This window comes from Vidua macroura, chromosome 5, assembly GCF_024509145.1.
Source record: "Vidua macroura isolate BioBank_ID:100142 chromosome 5, ASM2450914v1, whole genome shotgun sequence".
Taxonomy (NCBI): Eukaryota; Metazoa; Chordata; class Aves; order Passeriformes; family Viduidae; genus Vidua; species Vidua macroura.
This window is the reverse complement of record NC_071575.1, coordinates 73,407,825-73,425,540: the sequence shown is the minus strand read 5'-3', so window position 1 is coordinate 73,425,540 and position 17,716 is coordinate 73,407,825. Positions and strand designations below refer to the sequence as shown.

At 70.2% G+C, this 17,716-nt stretch overlaps 2 protein-coding genes across 3 annotated transcripts; one reads left to right on the top strand and one right to left on the bottom strand.

Annotated features, from left to right (window-relative positions):
* The first annotated feature begins 1,915 nt into the window (after nt 1–1,915).
* RBM28 (RNA binding motif protein 28) lies at nt 1,916–12,029 on the top strand. The gene is given in 20 exon segments (XM_053977066.1): nt 1,916–2,042; nt 3,014–3,264; nt 3,894–3,969; nt 4,066–4,158; nt 4,656–4,730; nt 4,994–5,259; nt 5,261–5,354; nt 5,735–5,801; nt 5,878–5,987; nt 6,430–6,503; nt 6,825–6,842; nt 6,844–6,967; nt 7,810–7,874; nt 7,962–8,126; nt 9,335–9,469; nt 10,168–10,242; nt 10,888–11,150; nt 11,578–11,674; nt 11,799–11,822; nt 11,825–12,029. Coding segments are annotated over 20 exon segments (2,307 nt in total). The 3' UTR covers nt 11,933–12,029.
* Nucleotides 12,030–12,821: 792 nt separating this feature from the next.
* LEP (leptin) lies at nt 12,822–16,541 on the bottom strand. Of its 2 annotated transcripts, XM_053977100.1 has the most exons (5): nt 16,249–16,541; nt 15,567–15,818; nt 15,091–15,116; nt 14,127–14,281; nt 12,822–13,473 (listed from the first exon to the last, which is right to left on the bottom strand). In XM_053977100.1, exons 4-5 carry the CDS (start codon nt 14,268–14,270, stop codon nt 13,099–13,101), a joined length of 519 nt encoding a protein of 172 aa, XP_053833075.1. In that variant the 5' UTR covers nt 14,271–14,281; nt 15,091–15,116; nt 15,567–15,818; nt 16,249–16,541; the 3' UTR covers nt 12,822–13,098. The 2 variants fall into 2 exon arrangements, with proteins under 2 accessions (XP_053833075.1, XP_053833074.1); XM_053977099.1 differs by lacking the exons at nt 15,091–15,116; nt 16,249–16,541 and having other exon boundaries at nt 15,567–15,695.
* Between the last annotated feature and the right edge of the window lie 1,175 nt (nt 16,542–17,716).

The window sequence follows — 17,716 nt, the reverse complement described above, 5'->3', positions numbered from 1 at the left end:
GCACAGCTGCCACAGCTGGAACAAGCGGCACAGCCGGCACACCTGGCACAGCTGGAACAACCGGCACAGCTGGCACAGCCGGCGGGACAGAGCGTGGCACCCCCGGCACAACCAGGGACAGCAAAACTGCGACCCCGGGAACTGGCACCGCCGGCACCTCTGGGACAGCGGCACCGGGCACCGCCGGCACCGGCGGCGCCACCAGCGGCACACCTGGCACACCTGGCACACCTGGCACACAGGGCCCTGCACCGCCTGGCGCAGCTGGGACACGGGGGCCTGGCGCGGCGGGCCCCCCCGGTGCCCCCGGTGCCCCCGGCCCGGGCGGTCCCAGCAGCGCCGCCCCCCGCGGCCCCCCCACCGCCCCCCGCCCCCCCGGGCTGTCCCGCGCCGCCTCCTGCGGGGGCTCCTCCGGGGGGGCTCCGGGGGCGGCTCGGGGGGGGGACCCCGCTGCCGCCCCCTCGGCCCGGGGGGGGCCGACCCCCGGCGCCCCCCGGGCAGCGCCGCCCCCGCTGCGGCCGTCGCAGAGCTGGGCGGAGGGGAGCCCCCGGCCCCCCCCCGGCCCCCCGGGGCCCCGGCGGGGGCGGCCCCGAGCCCCCCGCGGGCGGGGGCGGCCGCAGCCCCGGCAGCGACACCATAGACTTGTAGGGCGCTGCGTGCCCCCCCCCCCCCCCCGCGGGGCAGCGGAGACACCCCGGCCAGAGACCCCCAGGACCCCCCGAGCCGCCCCCCAAGCCCCGGAGACCCCCAAATGAGGGTGACAACGTCGGGACCCCCAAATTCCTCAGACCTCCCCCCCAAGTGCTGGTGACAATCCGGGGACACCCCAGGTCCCTGAGACCCCCCCAATACGGGTGACAATCCGGGGACATCCCCCCCCCATGTCCTCGAGACCCCCAAGTGTTGATGACAACCTGGGGACCCCCAAGGTGCCCCCCCCAGGTCCCCGCGACCCCCAAATACGGGTAACAAACTGCCCCCCCCATGTCCCTGAGACCCCTCCAAGTGCTGGTGACAATCTGGGGACCCCCCCCGAAGTTCCCAAGTCCCCCCGAAGAGGGGTGAGAAACTGCCCGCCCCGCCTGAGCCCCCCCAGGTGCTGATAAGGACTTGGGGACCCCCAAGGCGCCCCCCAAGTCCTTGAGACCCCCAAATACGAGTAACAAAGTGCCCCACCCAAAGCCCGGAGCCCTCCAATGGCTGGTGCCACTCTGGGGACCTCCCCAGCTGTCCCCCAAGTCCTCGAGACCCCGAAGTGCTGGTGCCCACCTGGGGACCCCCCCAATTACCTGAGACCCCCAAAAATACGGGTAAGAAGCGCCCCCCCCCCCAGTCTTTGAGCCTTCCAAGTGCTGGTGCCAGTCTGGGGACCCCCCAGACGCCCCTCAGGTCCCTGTGACCCCCCCCAATACGGGTAATAAAGTGCCCCCCCAAGTCCCCGAGACCTCCAAATGTTGGTGACGACCTGGGGCCCCACAAAATCCCCCATGCCCCCCCCCAGTTCCCCTCCAACGTGTACCCAATAAAGTGCCACGTGCGAAGGATGTGTGTGACACCCCCGGGCGGACCCCCGAGCACCCCCCCGACCTGGGGCGGGACCCCCCGAGACCCTCTGACCCCCCCCCCCCCCGTCCCAGCTCCAATGCGGGACCCCCGAACGCACCCCGGTCCCTGTAACGGTACCCCGAGGGCCTCTCGACCCCGTTCCCGCGGGGTGGGACCCCCCGAGCCCCCACGAACCCTCTGGGCTCTGCTGTGGGTCCCTGTGTCCGCCCGTGTCCCCCCGACCCCTCTGTCCCCCCGAACCCCCGGGGCGCCCCCGCCCCTCGGTCCTCCGCGCCGCCAGGGGGCGCGCTCACCCCGCCCGGCCCCGGGCGCCGCTCCGCCCCGCTCCCGGCATGCCCCGCGAGCCAAGATGGCGGCGCCCGAGCCGCGCACGGTGCTGGTGCGGGGCCTCCCCGCCGGAGCCACCGCCGCGCTCCTGGAGCGGCTCTTCGGGCACCTGGGGCCGGTCCGCCGCTGCTTCGTGGTCACCGAGAAGGGTCCGCGCCGGGGGAGGGGCCGGGGGGGAGCGGGGAGCGGGGTTTGGCGGTGTCGGAAGCGCCATGGGAGCGGGGGTTGGGGCTGGGAGCGGGGGTCTGGGGGGGCTGCAGGGGCTGGAAATGGGGGCTGGGGGCTGCGACTGGGTCCTGGGGGGCTTGGGAGGGCTGGGAGTGGGACTTGGGGGGCCGAGGGCGGGAGCAGAGGGGCCTGAGCCGGGGGCGGGGGGGGCCTGGGGGCACGGAGGGATTTGGGGCTGGGGTCTGGGGGCGTCCGAGGTCGGAGTTTGGGGGCTGAGGGGACTGGGGGGGGCTGGGGTTGCGATGTGGGGGGGGTCCGGGGGGAAGGGGAGCAGGGTCTTGGACGGGGAGGTGACATTTGGGATTGGGGCCGGAGCTGGGGGGCTGGGACTGGGATTTGGGGCTGGGGGGGACACCGGGGCGGGCTGGGCGGGGGCGGAGGGACTGGGGGGCTCGGGGGGCAGGAATTTGGGGGGGCAGGAATTTGGGGAGCAGGAATTTGGGGGGGCAGGAATTTGGGGAGCAGGAATTTGGGGGGGCAGGAATTTGGGGAGCAGGAATTTGGGGGAGCAGGACTTTCGGGAGCAGGAATTTGGGGGAGCAGGAATTTGGGGGAGCAGGATTTTCGGGAGCAGGAATTTGGGGAGCAGGAATTTGGGGGAGCAGGATTTTCGGGAGCAGGAATTTGGGGGAGCAGGAATTTGGGGGAGCAGGATTTTCAGGAGCAGGAATTTGGGGAGCAAGAGTCTGGGGGGCAGGAATTTGGGGAGCAGGACTCTGGGGGGGCAGGAATCTGGGGGAGCAGGATTTTCGGGAGCAGGGATTCGGGGAGCAGGATGGGGGCACTCAGCTGCCTCCAGAGTGGGGGTCCCGGGGCAGGGCCGGTTTTGGGGGTCCCGGCGGGGCCGTGCCGGAGGAGCCCGGCCCCTGACGGCCCCCCCCCGCCCCCCCAGGCTCCCCGAAATGCCGCGGCTTCGGCTACGTGACGTTCTCCCTGGCCGAGGACGCGGCGCGGGCGCTGCGGGAGCCCCCCGAGCTGGGCGGGCGGCGCCTGGCGGTCACCCCGGCCCGGCCCAGGGACAGGGGCAGGCCCGGGGGGCCGCGGGCCGAGCAGGGGGAGCCCCCCCCGCGGGCCCCCCGGGACAAGAAGCCGCGGGGCCCCTCCCGCAAGGCGCGGCTGATCCTGCGCAACCTCAGCTTCCAGGTGGGGGGGCGCCTCCGGGACCCCCGGGCATCCCCCGAGGGCCCCCAACCCCCCGGGACCCCTGGAGCCCCCCATCCCTCCAGGGACCCCCACAGGGATCCTCCCGGCACTCCCCCCATCCCCAGGACACCCCCCCCCAATTCCCCCTAGACCCCCCCCCCCCTCAGTGACCCCAAGGCATCTCCTCTGCAGCCCCTGAAGGCCCCAGGACCCCCAAACCCCGGGTGCCCCTCATGTCCAGCCCCCTCCAGAGACCCCCAATGCTCCCCCTTCCCCAGGGCTTCCCAGCCCCCCCCCTGACCCCGCAGTGACCCCCCCCAACCCCACAAACCCCCCTGACCCCACGGTGACCCCCCCGACCCCACAAACCCCCCTGACCCCACAGTGACCCCACAAACCTCCCTGAGGCCACGGTGACCCCACAAATTCCCCTGACCCCACAGTGACCCCCCCTGACCCCACAAACCCCCCTGACCCCACAGTGACCCCACAAACCCCCCTGACCCCACAGTGACACCCCTGACCCCCCCATGATCTCCTGACCCTGCAGTGACCCGCCCCCTGGTCCCACCAACCCCCCTGACCCCACAGTGACCCCCCTGCCCCCCCTGCCCCCCCTGTCCCCGCAGTGCTCTGAGGAGGAGCTCCGGGGTCTCTTCGCCCCCTTTGGCCCCGTGCTGGAGCTGAACGTGCCCCGGAAGCCTGGTGAGCCCCCAGAGCCCCCCTGAGCCCCCCGGGGTGCTCCCACCGCCCCCCCAGGCCGGGGGCTCACTCTGGGGGGCTCTGGGGGGGCTCTTGCAGACGGGACCCCGAGGGGCTTCGCCTTCGTCCAGCTCCGGAACCTGCGGGAGGCGGCTGCAGCGCTGGGGGGGCTCAACGGGGCCCAGCTCAGAGGTCTGGGGGTCCTGGGGGGGGCTGGGGGTCCTGAGGTTCAGCTCAGAGGTCTGGGGGTCCTTGGGGGGGGCTGGGGGTCCTGGGGTCCAGCTCAGAGGTTTGGGGGGTCCTGGGGGGGGTCCAGCTCAGAGGTCTGGGGGTCCTGGGGGGTCCTGGGGTTCAGCTCAGAGGTTGGGGGGTCCTGGGGATCCTGGGGGGTCCTGGGGTTCAGCTCAGAGGTTTGGGGGTCCTTGGGGGGTCCAGCTCAGAGGTCTGGGGGGGTCCTGGGGTTCAGCAGGGGTCCCAGGGAGGTTGGGGGTACTGGGGGTCTCGACACAGAGGAGATCAGAGGTTTGGGGCGGTCTGGGGGAAATGGGGGGTGAGGGGTGGGAGCTGGGGGGCACTGGGGGTGCTGGGGGGTCTCTGGGGAAGGGGCACACGGAGGGGGGATCTGTGGGGCACGGGGGCCCCTCAGGAATTTGGGGCTCTGACCCCCCCCCCCCCCCCGTGCCCCCCAGGGCGGCCCCTGGCCGTGGACTGGGCCGTGGCCAAGGACAAGTACCAGGGGACACAGGGAGCCCCAAAAACGCCTGGTGAGCCCCCAAAACTGCCCCAAATCCCCCAAACCGCCATGAGCCCCCAAATCCCCCAAACCCCTGTGAGCCCCCAAAACTGCCCCCAAACCCCCGGTGAGACTCCAAAACTGCCCCAAATCCCCCAAACCCCCCAAACTGCCTGAGACTCCCCAACCCCCCCGTGAAACCCCAAATCCCCCCCCCCATATGAGGGGCTGGGCTCACCCTGGGGATTTGGGGGGGTGAGGGGTGACTGTGACCCCCACCCCTTGCTGTTACAGAGAAAGAGAAGAAAGGGCAGGAAAACAAGGGAAAAGAGGAAGAGCAAGGAGAGGAAGAGGAGGAGGAAGGGGATAAAGAAAATGCAGAGGAGCAGGAAGAAGAAGATGAAGAGGAGGAGGAAGAGGAGGAAGAAGAGGAGGAAGAAGAAGAGGAAGAAGAGGAGGAAGAAGCTGCGCAGCCGCCCCGGCAGACCCCAAAAAGGGGACCAGGGGTCAGGGCTGGGCTGGGGCACGGGAAAAAAAAAGGAGGTGGAGGAAACTGAGGAAGAAGAAGAGGAAGAAGATGAAGAGGAAGAAGATGAAGAGCAAGAGGAAGATGAGGAAAAAGAAGAGGGTGAGGAAGATGAAGAGGACGAGGAAGGTTTGTTGGGTACTGGCATGGCTGGGGCTGGGGGCTTCTGGGAAGGGGGGTTCTGTGGGGTCTGGAGGGGCTTTGGCAGAATCTGGGGGGGCTTTTGTGGGGCTGGGGGGCTTCTGGGGGGGTTTGGGGTGGGCTGGGGGGCTCCTGGGGGGGTTTGGGGTGTGCTGGGGAGGTTTGGAGAGGGCTGGGGGGGCTCCTGGGGGGGTTTGGGATGGGCTGGGGGTTCCTGAGGGTTTTTGGGGGGCCTGTGGGAGAGGTGAAGGGGTCTGGGGAGGTTCCAGGGAGGGGCTTAGGGCAGTCTGAGGGGTCTGACAGGGGCACTTCTGGGGGTCCGGGGGTGCCCCGGGGGGCTCCCAGGTGCCCTAACCCCCCCGTTGCAGAGGAGCCCCCCCGCAAGCGCCGGCCGCGGCCGTCGGACGTGGGCGAGGGCAGGACCGTGTTCATCCGGTGAGTGGGGGGCCGGGGGCCGGGGGACCCCGTCCTTGGGGCGCCCCGGACCCCCCTGAGCCCCCGGCCCCCACAGGAACCTCTCGTTCGACACCGAGGAGGAGGAGCTGGAGGAGAGCCTGGGCCAGTTCGGGGGGCTCTGCTACGTCCGGCTGGTGCTGCACCCCCACACCGGGACCCCCAAAGGTGGGGCGGGGCTGGGGGACCCCCAAGGGTGGGACAGGGGGGTGCCAGGTGCTGCTCCCCCACACCCAGACCCCCAGAAAGGGGGCAGGGAGAAGGGGGGCTGCACCCCGGAGCATGGGGGACACCTCGGGGAGTCCTGGGGGGGTCTCTGGGAGGGGGTACCCCAGAGAGTCCTTTGGGGGGTGCTGGGAGCTGGAGGGGGTCTCAGATTTTGGGGTAGTTTGTTTTGGGGGGGGGGTGTCCCACATTTGGGGGTCTGTTCCACATTTGGGGGAGGGTCTCCCATTTTTGGGAAGGGTGTCCCTGGGGAATGTTTGCCAGGGGCGGGGGGATTATCTCATTTTTGGGGTGGTCCTCAAACTGGGGGTGTTCCACATTTGGGGTTGGCTCCCCCTCCCCTGGGGGCTCCCCCCGTGTCCCCCTGACCCCCCCACCCCCCCAGGCTCTGCCTTTGCCCAGTTTGAGACCCGCGAGGGGGCCCAGAAATGCATCGAGGCTGCTCAGGAGGGGTCCGAGGTGAGGGGGGACCCTGGGGGGCAGCAGGGACCCCCGGAGTGACAGAGACCCCCGGGATGGGGACACCAGGGGGTGTCAGGGCTCTGGGGGTGGCTGGGGGACAGCTCCTGGGGGGGTTTGGGGGGTTTTGGGGCAGGGTTTGGGGGATCATGAGGGGGCTGGGGAGGGGCTGAGGGGAGTTTGGGGGGGAGGGTTTTGGGGGCAGTTTGGGGTTTTGTTGGGATGAGAGTTTGGGGGGTTTTGAGGGGGTGTGGGAGGATTTGGGGGATGCTGTGGGTTTGGGGGTGTCTGGGGGTCCCTCCCTGACCCCGGTGTCCCCAGGGCGGGGGGCTCCGTGTCGGGGGGGCGGCTGCTGCGCGTGGACCCCGCCCTGAGCCGGGACCAGGCCCGGGGGCTCCAGGGGGGCTCGGGGGCGGCCCGGCCCCGAAGCGGCACCAGGAACCTGTACCTGGCCCGGGAGGGGGGTGAGTCAGTGCCCCCCACGCCCCCGGCCCTCCCTGACCCCCCGTTCTCCCTCCGTGACCCCCCAAACCTCCCCATTCTGCTGAGGACCCCCGGCCCCTGTTTTCCCGTGGTCCCCACATCCCCCAACCCCTCATTCCCTCTGCCCCCCAGCGCTTCTCAAACCCTTCCAAACCCCCCCGACCCCCCCTCCTTTTCCCCACTGAATTTCTGTGATCTCCCCACACCCCCAAACATCTGCCCGGGCTCTCCCATTATCCCCTGACCCCCCAAATTCCCAAAATTATCCCATTTCCCCATTCCCAGCTATCCCCCCGGGCTCCCCCATTCCTCTGAGCCCCCCAAATCCCCTGGCACCCCAATTCCCACCCCAGCCATCTGCCCAGGCTCCCCATTTCCTCTGAGCCCCCCAAAGCCCCCCCCAAATCTCCTGACACCCCCAATTCCCACCCCAGCCATCCCCCCGGGCTCCCCCATTCCCCTGAGCCCCCCAAATCCCCCCCAAATCCCCTGACCCCCCAATTCCCACCCCAGCCATCCCCCCGGGCTCCCCCATTCCCCTGAGCCCCCCAAATCCCCCCCAAATCCCCTGACCCCCCAATTCCCACCCCAGCCATCCGCCCGGGCTCCCCCATTTCCCCTGAGCCCCCCCAAAGCCCCCCCAAATCCCCTGACCCCCCAATTCCCACCCCAGCCATCCGCCCGGGCTCCCCCATTTCCCCTGAGCCCCCCCAAAGCCCCCCCAAATGCCCTGACCCCCCAATTCCCACCCCAGCCATCTGCCCTGGCTCCCTCATTTCCTCTGAGCCCCCCAAATCCCCTGACCCCCCAATTCCCACCCCAGCCATCCGCCCGGGCTCCCGCGCTGCCGAGGGCGTCAGCGACTCGGACATGGCCAAGCGAGCGCGGGTGAGTGGGGGCCCCGCGGGGCTCCGGGGGGGCTTTGGGGGCGCCCCCCAGCCCGGCCCGGCCCCGCTGAGCCTGGTGCCCCCCCAGTTCGAGGAGCTGAAGCGGCGGCGGCTGCAGGACCCCAACGTCGGCGTGTCGCGGACGCGGCTGTGCCTGCACAACCTGCCCAAGGCGCTGGACACGCCGCGGCTGCGCGCCCTGCTGCGCCGCCTCCTGCGGGGCCCCGGCCACAGGGCCCCCCTCATCAAGGAGGTGGGGGCGCTGGGGTCCCCGTGTGTCCCTCTGTGTGCCCCCGTGTCCCCCCGTGTCCCCCTGTGTCCCTCTGTGTGCCCCCGTGTCCCCCCGTGTCCCCCCGTGTCCCTCTGTGTGCCCCCGTGTCCCCCCGTGTCCCCCCGTGTCCCTCTGTGTGCCCCCGTGTCCCCCTGTGTGCCCCTGTGTCCCCCCGTGTCCCCCCATGTCCCCCCGTGTCCCTCTGTGTGCCCCTGTGTCCCCCTGTGTCCCCCCGTGTCCCCTCTGTGTCCCCCAGTGTCCCCTTGTCCTTCCGTGTCCCCCTCCATGTCCTCTTGTGTCCCTCTGCGTCCCTCCATGTCCCCGTGTCCCCCCGTGTCCTTCCATGTCCCCTTGTGCCCCTCTATGTCCTCTGTGTCCCTGTGTCCCTCCATGTCCCCGTGTGTCCCCGTGTGTCCCCATGTGTCCCTCTGTGTCCCCCCGTGTCCCTGTGTCCCTCTGTGTCCCTCCATGTCCCCATGTCCCCCCGTGTCCCTCTGCGTCCCTCCATGTCCCCCCGTGTCCCTCTGTGTCTCCCATGTCCCTCCTTGTCCCCGTGTCCCCCCATGTCCCCCCGTGTCCCCCCCATGTCCCCCCGTGTCCCCCTGTGTCCCTCTGTGTCCCCCCATGTCCCCATGTGTCCCCGTGTCCCACCGTGTCCCCGTGTCCTTCTGTGTCCCCCTGTGCCCCTCCATGTCCTCTGTGTCCCTCTGTGTCCCTCCTTGTCCCCATGTCCCCCCATGTCCCTCTGTGTGTCCCCATGTCCCCCCATGTCCCCTTGTGATCCTCTGTGTCCCCCCATGTCCCCTCTGTCCCCCCATGTCCCCCCATGTCCCCCCGTGTCCCCCTGGGCTCTGTGTTTTCTCCTCTGGCTCCTGGAGGCCACTTGGGGCTGATTTGGGGCTGCAGGGCACTTGGGGTCCCCCCCAGGAGGGGTTTGGGGTGCAGGGGGAGGCGTGGGGGGGGTCCCTGCTGAGTCCCCTGGGGGATGTTGGGGTTCTCCGGGGGGGTCGGGGGGGTTTGGGGGACCCCATCCCCACGTGCCAGTTCTGGGGGGTGCAGGGGGAGGGGAAGGTTTGGGGTGACTCCAGGAGAGTTCGGGGTGACCCAGGGATGTTTTTGGGATGCCCTGGGTGGGTTTTGGGGTGACCCAGGGGGTGTTTTTGGGGTGACCCCATCCCTTCCTCCCCCAGTGCCGGGTGATGCGGGAGCTGCGGGGCCAGGGCCAATCTTTGGGGTTCGCCTTCGTGGAGTTTGGGGAGCACGAGGAGGCCCTGGGGGCCCTGCGGCGCCTCAACAACAACCCCGACCTCTTCGGGGCCCAGAAGGTCAGTGGGGGCACCCCAAATCCAGGGAACCCCGTTTCCACACCCCAGAGCTGCCCCCAGCATTCCGGGGGTCCCCCTGGGATTTCCTGGGATCCCCCGGGGGATTTTGGGGTGCCCCGTGGGTTCTGGGGGTTCTCCGGCGTACTCTGGGGTTCCCCCGGGTGTTTTGGGGTGCCCCCCGTTTTTTTGGGGTGTTCTGGGTTACCCCCCCGCAGTGTTTCACAGGGAGGTTTCTGGGGTTTTGGGATCTCCCCCTGGGTTGTGAGGACATCCCCAGTGCTCGGGGGGGTTCAGGGTGTCCCCTGGGGTGTTGGGGTGCCCCGCACGGTGTTTTGGGAGCTTTAGAAATGTCCTCTCGGTTTTGGGGGGCTCCCCCTGTTTTTTTTGGGGCATTTTGGGGTGCCCCGTGGTGTTTGGGGTATTTGGGGGGTGTTCCCCCCTTGGTGTTTGGGGTATTTGGGTGTGCTCCCCCCTGGTTTTTGGGGCGTTCCGGGGTGCCCCGTGGTGTTTGGGGTATTTGGGGGGTGTTTCCCCCCGGTTTTTGGGGCGTTCCGGGGTGCCCCGTGGTGTTTGGGGTATTTGGGGGGTGTTTCCCCCCGGTTTTTGGGGCGTTCCGGGTGCCCCGTGGTGTTTGGGGTATTTGGGGGTGCTCCCCCCGGTTTTTGGGGCGTTCTGGGGTGCCCACCGTGCCCCCCCAGCGCCCGATCGTGGAGTTTGCGCTGGAGGACCGGCGGAAGCTGCGGCTGCGGGAGCAGCGGATCCAGCGTGGCCTGGTAGGGCAGCCCTGAGCCCTGAGCCTGAGCCTTGAGCCCTGAGCCCCCGGGTCCCCACTGCTGACCCCACTGCTGACCCCATAGCTGACCCCAGTGCTGACCCCATCCCTGGCCCCATTGCTGACCCCATTCCTGACCCCATCGCTGACCCCATCGCTGACCCCATCCCTGACCCCATCCCTGACCCCTGTCCTGGCCCCAGTGCTGACCCCATTGCTGACCCCATTGCTGACCCCATTGCTGACTCCATTGCTGACCCCTGCCCTGACCCCACTGCTGACCCCATCCCTGACCCCTGTCCTGGCCTCATCCCTGACCCCATCACTGTCCCCATCCCTGACCCCATCCCTGACCCCTGTCCTGGCCCCAGTGCTGACCCCATTGCTGACCCCATTGCTGACTCCATTGCTGACCCCTGCCCTGACCCCACTGCTGACCCCATCCCTGACCCCTGTCCTGGCCTCATCCCTGACCCCATCACTGTCCCCATCCCTGACCCCTGACCTGGCCCCAGTGCTGACCCCACTGCTGACCCCACTGCTGACCCCAACCCTGACCCCAGTGCTGACCCCATCCCTGACCCCTGTCCTGGCCCCATCCCTGACCCCTGTCCTGGCCCCACTGCTGACCCCCCTTTCCCCACAGCTCAAGGCCAAGGCCAAGGCGGCCGCGGGAGCCCCAAAGCCTCCCCAGGGAGCCCCGGATCCCCCCCAGGGGCAGCCAGACCCCCCCGCGGGCTCGGGGGGACCCCAGGCCGCCCCCCAGGCCGCCCCCCGGCCCCCCCCGGGGACGCCCCCCGGGACCCCCTGGGCCGGGTTCCGCACGCAGGGCCCGGGGCACAGGGGGGCCCCCGGCGCCCCCCGCACCAAGGTGCTGGCACTGCCCTCCCACCGCGGCCCCAAAATCAGGTGAGGGGGGCCTGTGCCCCCGCCCTTATCCCCCTTTCCTCCCCTCCCACCCTCAGTTTTGTCGCCATTTCCCTTTCCTTTTCCCCCTATTTTTCCCCCCATTTGTCCCCTTTTCCGCCCTTCCCTTTTCCTCTCCTTCCCCCACCCACCCCTTTTCCTACCTCCCCTTCCCCCATTTCTCCCCTTTTCCTTCCCCTTTGCCCCCCCCCTTTTCTCTCTTTCCCTTTTCTTTCTCCTTTCCCTTCCTTTTTCCCCCTTTCCCACCCCATTCCTTCCCTTTTCCCTCTCTTTTCTCCCCTCTTTTCCCGCAAACCTTTATCCTTTCCCTCCCCATTTCCTTTGCCCTCCCTGGGGGTCTCTGCCCCTCGGGGCACCCCGGGGTCCCCCCCCCATTTCCCCCTTCTCCCAATTCCCCTTTTTCCCCCAGGAAACGGGACAAGGGGAAGGCTCAGCCGCCCCCCAAGCCCCCCAAAGCCCCCAAGGCCTCTCGGCGGCGGGAGAAGCTCCGGGTGCCCCCCCCCCAGGTAGGCATTTGGGGTTCTCCCCCCGGGAATTGGGCACCCCCCGCTGCTCCACTGCCCCCCCAGAGCTGCCCCCAGCTCGGGGGCACCGGGGCTTTGGGGTCCCCCTCACCCCTGTATCCCCCAGACCCAGCGGCGGCGCCGGGGGGGGCCCCGGGGGGGGCCGAGGCGCGGTTCCAGGAGCTGGTGGAGAGGTACAAGAGGAAGATTTTGGGGAGCAACTCCCCCACGGCCCGGGGGGGCAAGTGGTTCGAGAGCTGAGGCTCCCCCAGCGCCCCAAAACCCCCCTGGCACCCCAAAAACCCCCTGGGGGTGCCGCGGGTCTCGAACCTCACGGGGGTTTTGGGGTGCTGCCCCCATGTGGTCCGGGGGGGGCCCAGCCCCTGGTTCCCCCCAGGATTTGGGGGTGCTCCCCCCCATGGCTCTGTGTCTTCCTGGATTTTAATAAAAATGGTTTTTTTGAGGAAAATTTGGCCTCTCAGTGCCATCCCCCACCTCGGGGACCCCAAAACATCTCCCCTGGGACGGGGGTCAGGGGTGCCCCAGGGAGGGGTGGTGCAGACCCCCGGGGGGGATTGGGGGGGGTCCCGTGAGTTTCGGGTCCCGTGGGTCCCCCGTCCCCCCCCCCACCTCCGTGGGTCCCGGGTGAGTCACGGTGGCCCCGTGTGGCCACGAGCCCCCATCCCTGTCCCCTTTGTCCCCCTTGTTCCTCTCTCCTTGTCTCCCCGTCCCTTTTCCCCTTTACTGGGTGTCCCAGCCAGCCCCCGTGTCCCCCGTGTCCCCACCTCGGCTGGAAGTGTCAGGGTCACACCAGGCCGGGGGGATGGCAAAGCCACCAGCGAGTCATCAACTGCCACTGAGTCACGGGGCCGTGTCCCCGTGTCACCGCTGGCCGGGGAGATCCCAGGGCCCGCAGTCCCTTGTCCCCAGGTGCCCCCGTGTCCCGGGGGTCCCTTGTCCCCAGGTGCCCCCGTGACACTCCCGTTTCTCAGGGGAGTCCCTTGTCCTCGTGTGGCTGCTGTCCCAAAGGTCCCGTGTCCCAGAGGTGTCCCTTTCCCCAGGGGTCCCCTGTCCCCGGGGGTGCCTTGTCCCCAGGGGTGTCCCTTGTCCCCAGAGTCATCAGAGACACGAGTGAGGCTGCTGGAAAAGGGGCTTTAAATTAAATAAATTAATAATAACAGTAATAATAATAATAACAATAATAATAATAATAATAATAACAATAATAATAAATACAGTAACAGTAATGTTGTAGAAAAGGTGCCGGCAGCAGCTGGGGTCGCTCCGGTGCCTGGGGCCACTCGTGGTGTCCCCGCTGAGGTCCTGGTCCTGTCTGTGGGCTCCTGGTGAGAGCCCGGTGAGGTCCTGGGCGTGCCCCTGTGGGCCCGGGGGGGGTCCTGGCGGTGTCCGTGGGGTCCCCAAGGTCCCTAACACGTGGGGACCCCCTCGAGGCGAGCGGCGACCCCGTCCAGGCAGCCCCGGAGCCGCGCCAGGGCCACCCCGGCCACCGTGTGCGGAGCCTCGGCCAGCGGGGCGGGGGGCGCCGGGGGGGCCGCGGGGGGGTCGCGGGCCGGGGGACAGCCCAGCAGGGCCCCCAGCACGGCCAGCAGGCTGCGCAGGTTCTCCAGGTCGTTGACCACCTGGGCCAGGCGCAGGTCGCCCCCGGCCAGGGCCTCCAGGAGCCGCTGGAAGAGCTGGAGCCGCTGGGCGGCCCAGCCCAGCCCCGGGGGGACCCCCCCGTCCGGGAGCCCCCCCTCCGGGACTCCCTCCAGGCCGGTGACGCGCAGGGTCAGCGGGAACAGCTGGGGGGGGACACGGGGGCGGGGGTCAGCGCAGGGGGGACACCCGGCCAGCCTCCCTGGGGACCCTCACTGGGGATCCCAGTTTGGGGCACAGAGCCCCCCCAGCTATGGCTGTCCCTCCTTGGGGACCCCCAACCCTCGGGGTGCAGCCCCCCAGAGCCCATCCCTGGGCGTGCGGCCCCCCAGACCCCTCCAGAGCCCATCCCTGGGGGTGCAGCCCCCCAGACCCCTCCAGAGCCCATCCCTGGGGGTGCAGCCCCCCAGACCCCTCCAGAGCCCATCCCTGGGGGTGCGGCCCCCCAGACCCCTCCAGAGCCCATCCCTGGGGGTGCGGCCCCCCCGCCTTTCTCCCTGGAGATGCCCGATTTGGGATCAGAGCCCCCACACCCACCCAGCCCCAGGCGCCCCTTCCTGGGGACCCCCCCAAATCCGGGCACGGATTCCCCCCATGGGAGACCCCCCTGGGGACCCCACCCCACTTTGGAGAACAGGATTCCCCCCCCAATGAGCCCCCAAGTCTGGGGAACGTCCCCCCCCCCAGTCTGGGTGTCCCCCCGGGCCTCCCGGTCCCCTCCGCGGGTGTCACAGCTGTGTCGCACCCCCAGCCCCCCCTTCCCCCGGGGTGTCCCCGGGGTCCCCCGGGCCGGGGTCACCTGGAGCTGCTGCAGGCGCGTGCTGAGGGTCCGGGTCAGGGCCCGCGCGTCCGCTCGGACCCTCTCGAGCCGCACGGGGCGACCCCCGGCCACCGCCACCGCCAGGCACAGCAGCCCCCACAGGGACACGCCGGGACACCGCATCCCGCCGGCCTCTGCGGACGGGGGGACCGGGCTGTCACCCCAAAACCCGCCCGTGTCCCCCGCCCCGGGACGCGGGGAGGGCGCCGGCAGAGGGGGACACGCGCGTCACCCCCATGCCCGGGGACGCTGGAGCGATGGGTGATGTCACCCGGGACGGGGCAGGGGACGCGAGCGGGGACGTGCGGGAAGTGGCGCCGGTGGCACATGGACTCCGGAGCCCTCGTCACCGTGTCACGGTGCCACCGTGTCCCCGCCGGCACGTGCCGCTCGGGCCGTGTCCCTGACGCCTTCCCGGAGCCCTTTGGCACCTGTCACCAGGGCCACCACGGCCCGGCCGTGACCACGCGGGGGACAGTGACGGTGTGGGCGGGGGACGCTGCTCGGAGCGGGGAGGGGAGGGTCAGGGTGGCCCTTGGGTCCCCAGGGCTGCGTCACCTCCCTGGGGACCCCCTCCCCCTGCCCTCGCTGGGTGCGGGATGGACACTGGGGTGACCTTGTCACCCACAGCTTGGGGATAGAGGGGGGACGTGGGGACATGGGTGACACAGGAGCGGGGGGACACGCAGCTGGAGGGGACAGGGAGGACATGGGTGACACAGGAACGGGGGGACACGCAGGTGGAGGGGACAGGGAGGACATGGGTGACACAGGAACGGGGGGACACGCAGGTGGAGGGGACAGGGAGGACATGGGTGACACAGGAACGGGGGGACATGGGAGTGGGGGGGACACAGGGATGCGGGAACATGGGAGTGTGGTGGTGACACGGGGACAGGGGACACGGGGGGAACCGAGGGGACGTGGTGACAGTGCCACTCACCGGAGCCTCGCACGCACTCGCTGAGCCTGGAACGGGACGGTGCCGGGTGATGGAGGGACACGGGGACCCCCCAGTGCCACCCCCCCCACCGGCCGGGGCGGGGAGGGCCCGTGGTCCCTTGGGTCACCCCCGGTGTCCCCGCGGGGCCGAGGGACACGGCTGGTGGCAGTGCCACCACCTCGGGGACAGCAGGGGCCGGGGGGGGGGACAAGGACAGGGACAAGGGGGTGCCCAGACCCCTCCGGGGACTTCGGTCCCAGCCAGTCCCGGGACAGCATCCCCACAGGTCCTCTGTGTGGGAGGGGTGGGACACTGGGGGGGACACAGGGACCCCCGGGGTGACACAGCCGGGGACCCCCGGGGTGAGGGGACCAGGGGGATGTCTCAGGGAGGGGGTTGCGGATGTCCCTGAGCGGGGTGTCCCTCTGGGGGGGTTGGGGTGTCCCGGTCCGAGGGGTTTGGGGGGTCGGGCTCACCTGGTGGCCCCGCGGGTCCCGTCGGTCGCGGCAGTGGCTCCATCGCGCCGCCCCCCCTTTATAGCGGCGGGGCCGCTCCCCACGGCGCTGCCCGCCCCCCCGGCCCCCCCGCGCTGTCCGGGCCGTGTCCGGGCCGTGTCCGGCCGGGGGGGCCCCCAGGGACGGGGATGCGCGGGGCGGGGGGGCCCGGGATGCCTCGAGCCGTGCCGGGGGTCCCGGAGCAGGAGGAGCGCGGGGGGGTCCCGGGGCGAACTGGGGACACCGGGATGGCTGGAGGGGGGGGTCCCGGGGACACGCGAGCACTGGGGGGGCCCCCGGGGGGGGTCCCGGCTTCCCACTGCCCCCCCGCAGTCCCGCCCCCCCGCGCATACGTGCCCAGGTGAGCGCAGCCCCGCGCGTGGCGGTGACACGTCCCCCGCGCGCCGTGACCGCGCACACGCGCCCGTGTCCCCCCCCGTGTCCCCCCCGTGTCCCCGTAACCCCCCTCTGTATCCCCCTTTGTTCCCCCCGGGACCCCCCCTCCTGTGTCCCTCATGTCCCCACACGCGTCCGTGTCCCCCCACCCCGTGTCCTCCCAGTGTCCCCTCAGTGTCCCCACATCCTTCATGTCCCTTCCTCGTGTCCCCGCCAGTCCCTGTGTCCCCCCGCGTCCCCCAGTCCCCCGCGCGAGGCACTCACACACCTGGCACAGGATGGGGACAGAACAGGGACAGCACCGATGTCCTCAAGGGCCCCAGGTGTCCCCAGGAGCCCCCAGACCCATGTCCCCCCCGCCGGGGACACCGCCAGGGTGACACGGGGGGAGGGGCTCTCTGTCGGGGGCACGGGCGACCCCCACACTGTCACTGGGGAAAAAAGCGGTTCCTGTCCCCACCACCTGTCCCTGTCACCCCCCCCGGCCCGGGGTGTCCCCAGAGGGAGGGGTGTCCCCAGACTGCGTCCCCGTGGGGGTCCCCGGGCGGGGCTGTCACCGCGCTAGTGACGCCGGTGTTGGTGCCACCACGGTGGTGACACTCGGCAAACACTGTGGTGGCCCTTCCGGGAAGGCCGGCGGTGACACTGGTGACACCAGTGCCCGGCAGCCGCTGGCAGGGCCCCGGGACACTGGGGACACACAGAGTGCCCCGCAGCCAGCACGGTGACCTGGGTGACGTCACGGCGTGTCCCCTCCCACCTGGCATCCCTCGTGTCCCGGTCCCTGTCCTCTCTCTGCCAGCACCCCTTGTGTCCCCAAACCTTGTCCCAAAGCCCTGTCCCCACTGTCACTCATGTCCCCAGCCCTGTCCCCATCCCGTCCAGGGACCCGTCCCCACCACCGAGTGCCACCAGGGGGTGGCACGGCCACCGGGAGCCCTTCGGCCCCTCCCCCGTCACTGGGCAGCGATGGGGACCCAAACTGGGAGCACTGGGGACCTGTTGTGTCCCCGCCCCCGGCTTGGCGTCCCCCCCGGCACCCCCAGTGTCACCTCCCCCCAACCCTGGGGTGTCCCCAGTGTCACCCCCCCGGAGGTTCCCGACCGTGCCAGGAGCTGTGGTGGCCTCGTGGCCCCATTTCTGCTGTCCCCCCTGCACCGCTGCCCCCACCCTGTCCCCGCTGTCCCCTCGCTGTCCCCAAAGCCTGAGGCCGGGGGGCTCGAGGCCCCCCCACTCACCTGCGGTCCCCGCGGTCCCCGCTGGCTCGACGCCCCGCGGATGCTTTTTGGGGTAAGGGCTTCCTGGCTGGGCGAGGGACAGCAAGCCCAGACCGCAAAAAGACCCGAGAGGGACAGGGACGGTGGCCCCGCGGTGGCCCCGCGGTGACAAGAGAGCAGGTGACAAGGAGGGACGATGACGGGGACACGCGGAGCCCCCGGGGACGAGACTGTGGTGGGACACGGCCCCCGTGCCCCGAGGTCCCCGCCTGCCCCAGGCTGTCCCCTGTGCTGGGGGGACAGGGGACACTGCCACCGCTGTGTGCCACCCCCCGTTTGCCACTCCCCACGTGCCACATGTCACCTGCCATGTGCCACCTGTCACGTGCGCGCTGCTATGGCACTGGCACCCGTGAGAAGTGGCACAGAGGGACAGGGACGTGCCACGGAGTGACGGAAACGTGGCACAACACCCTGGGGATGTGGCACAGAGGGATGGGGGGCACAGAGGGACAGGGA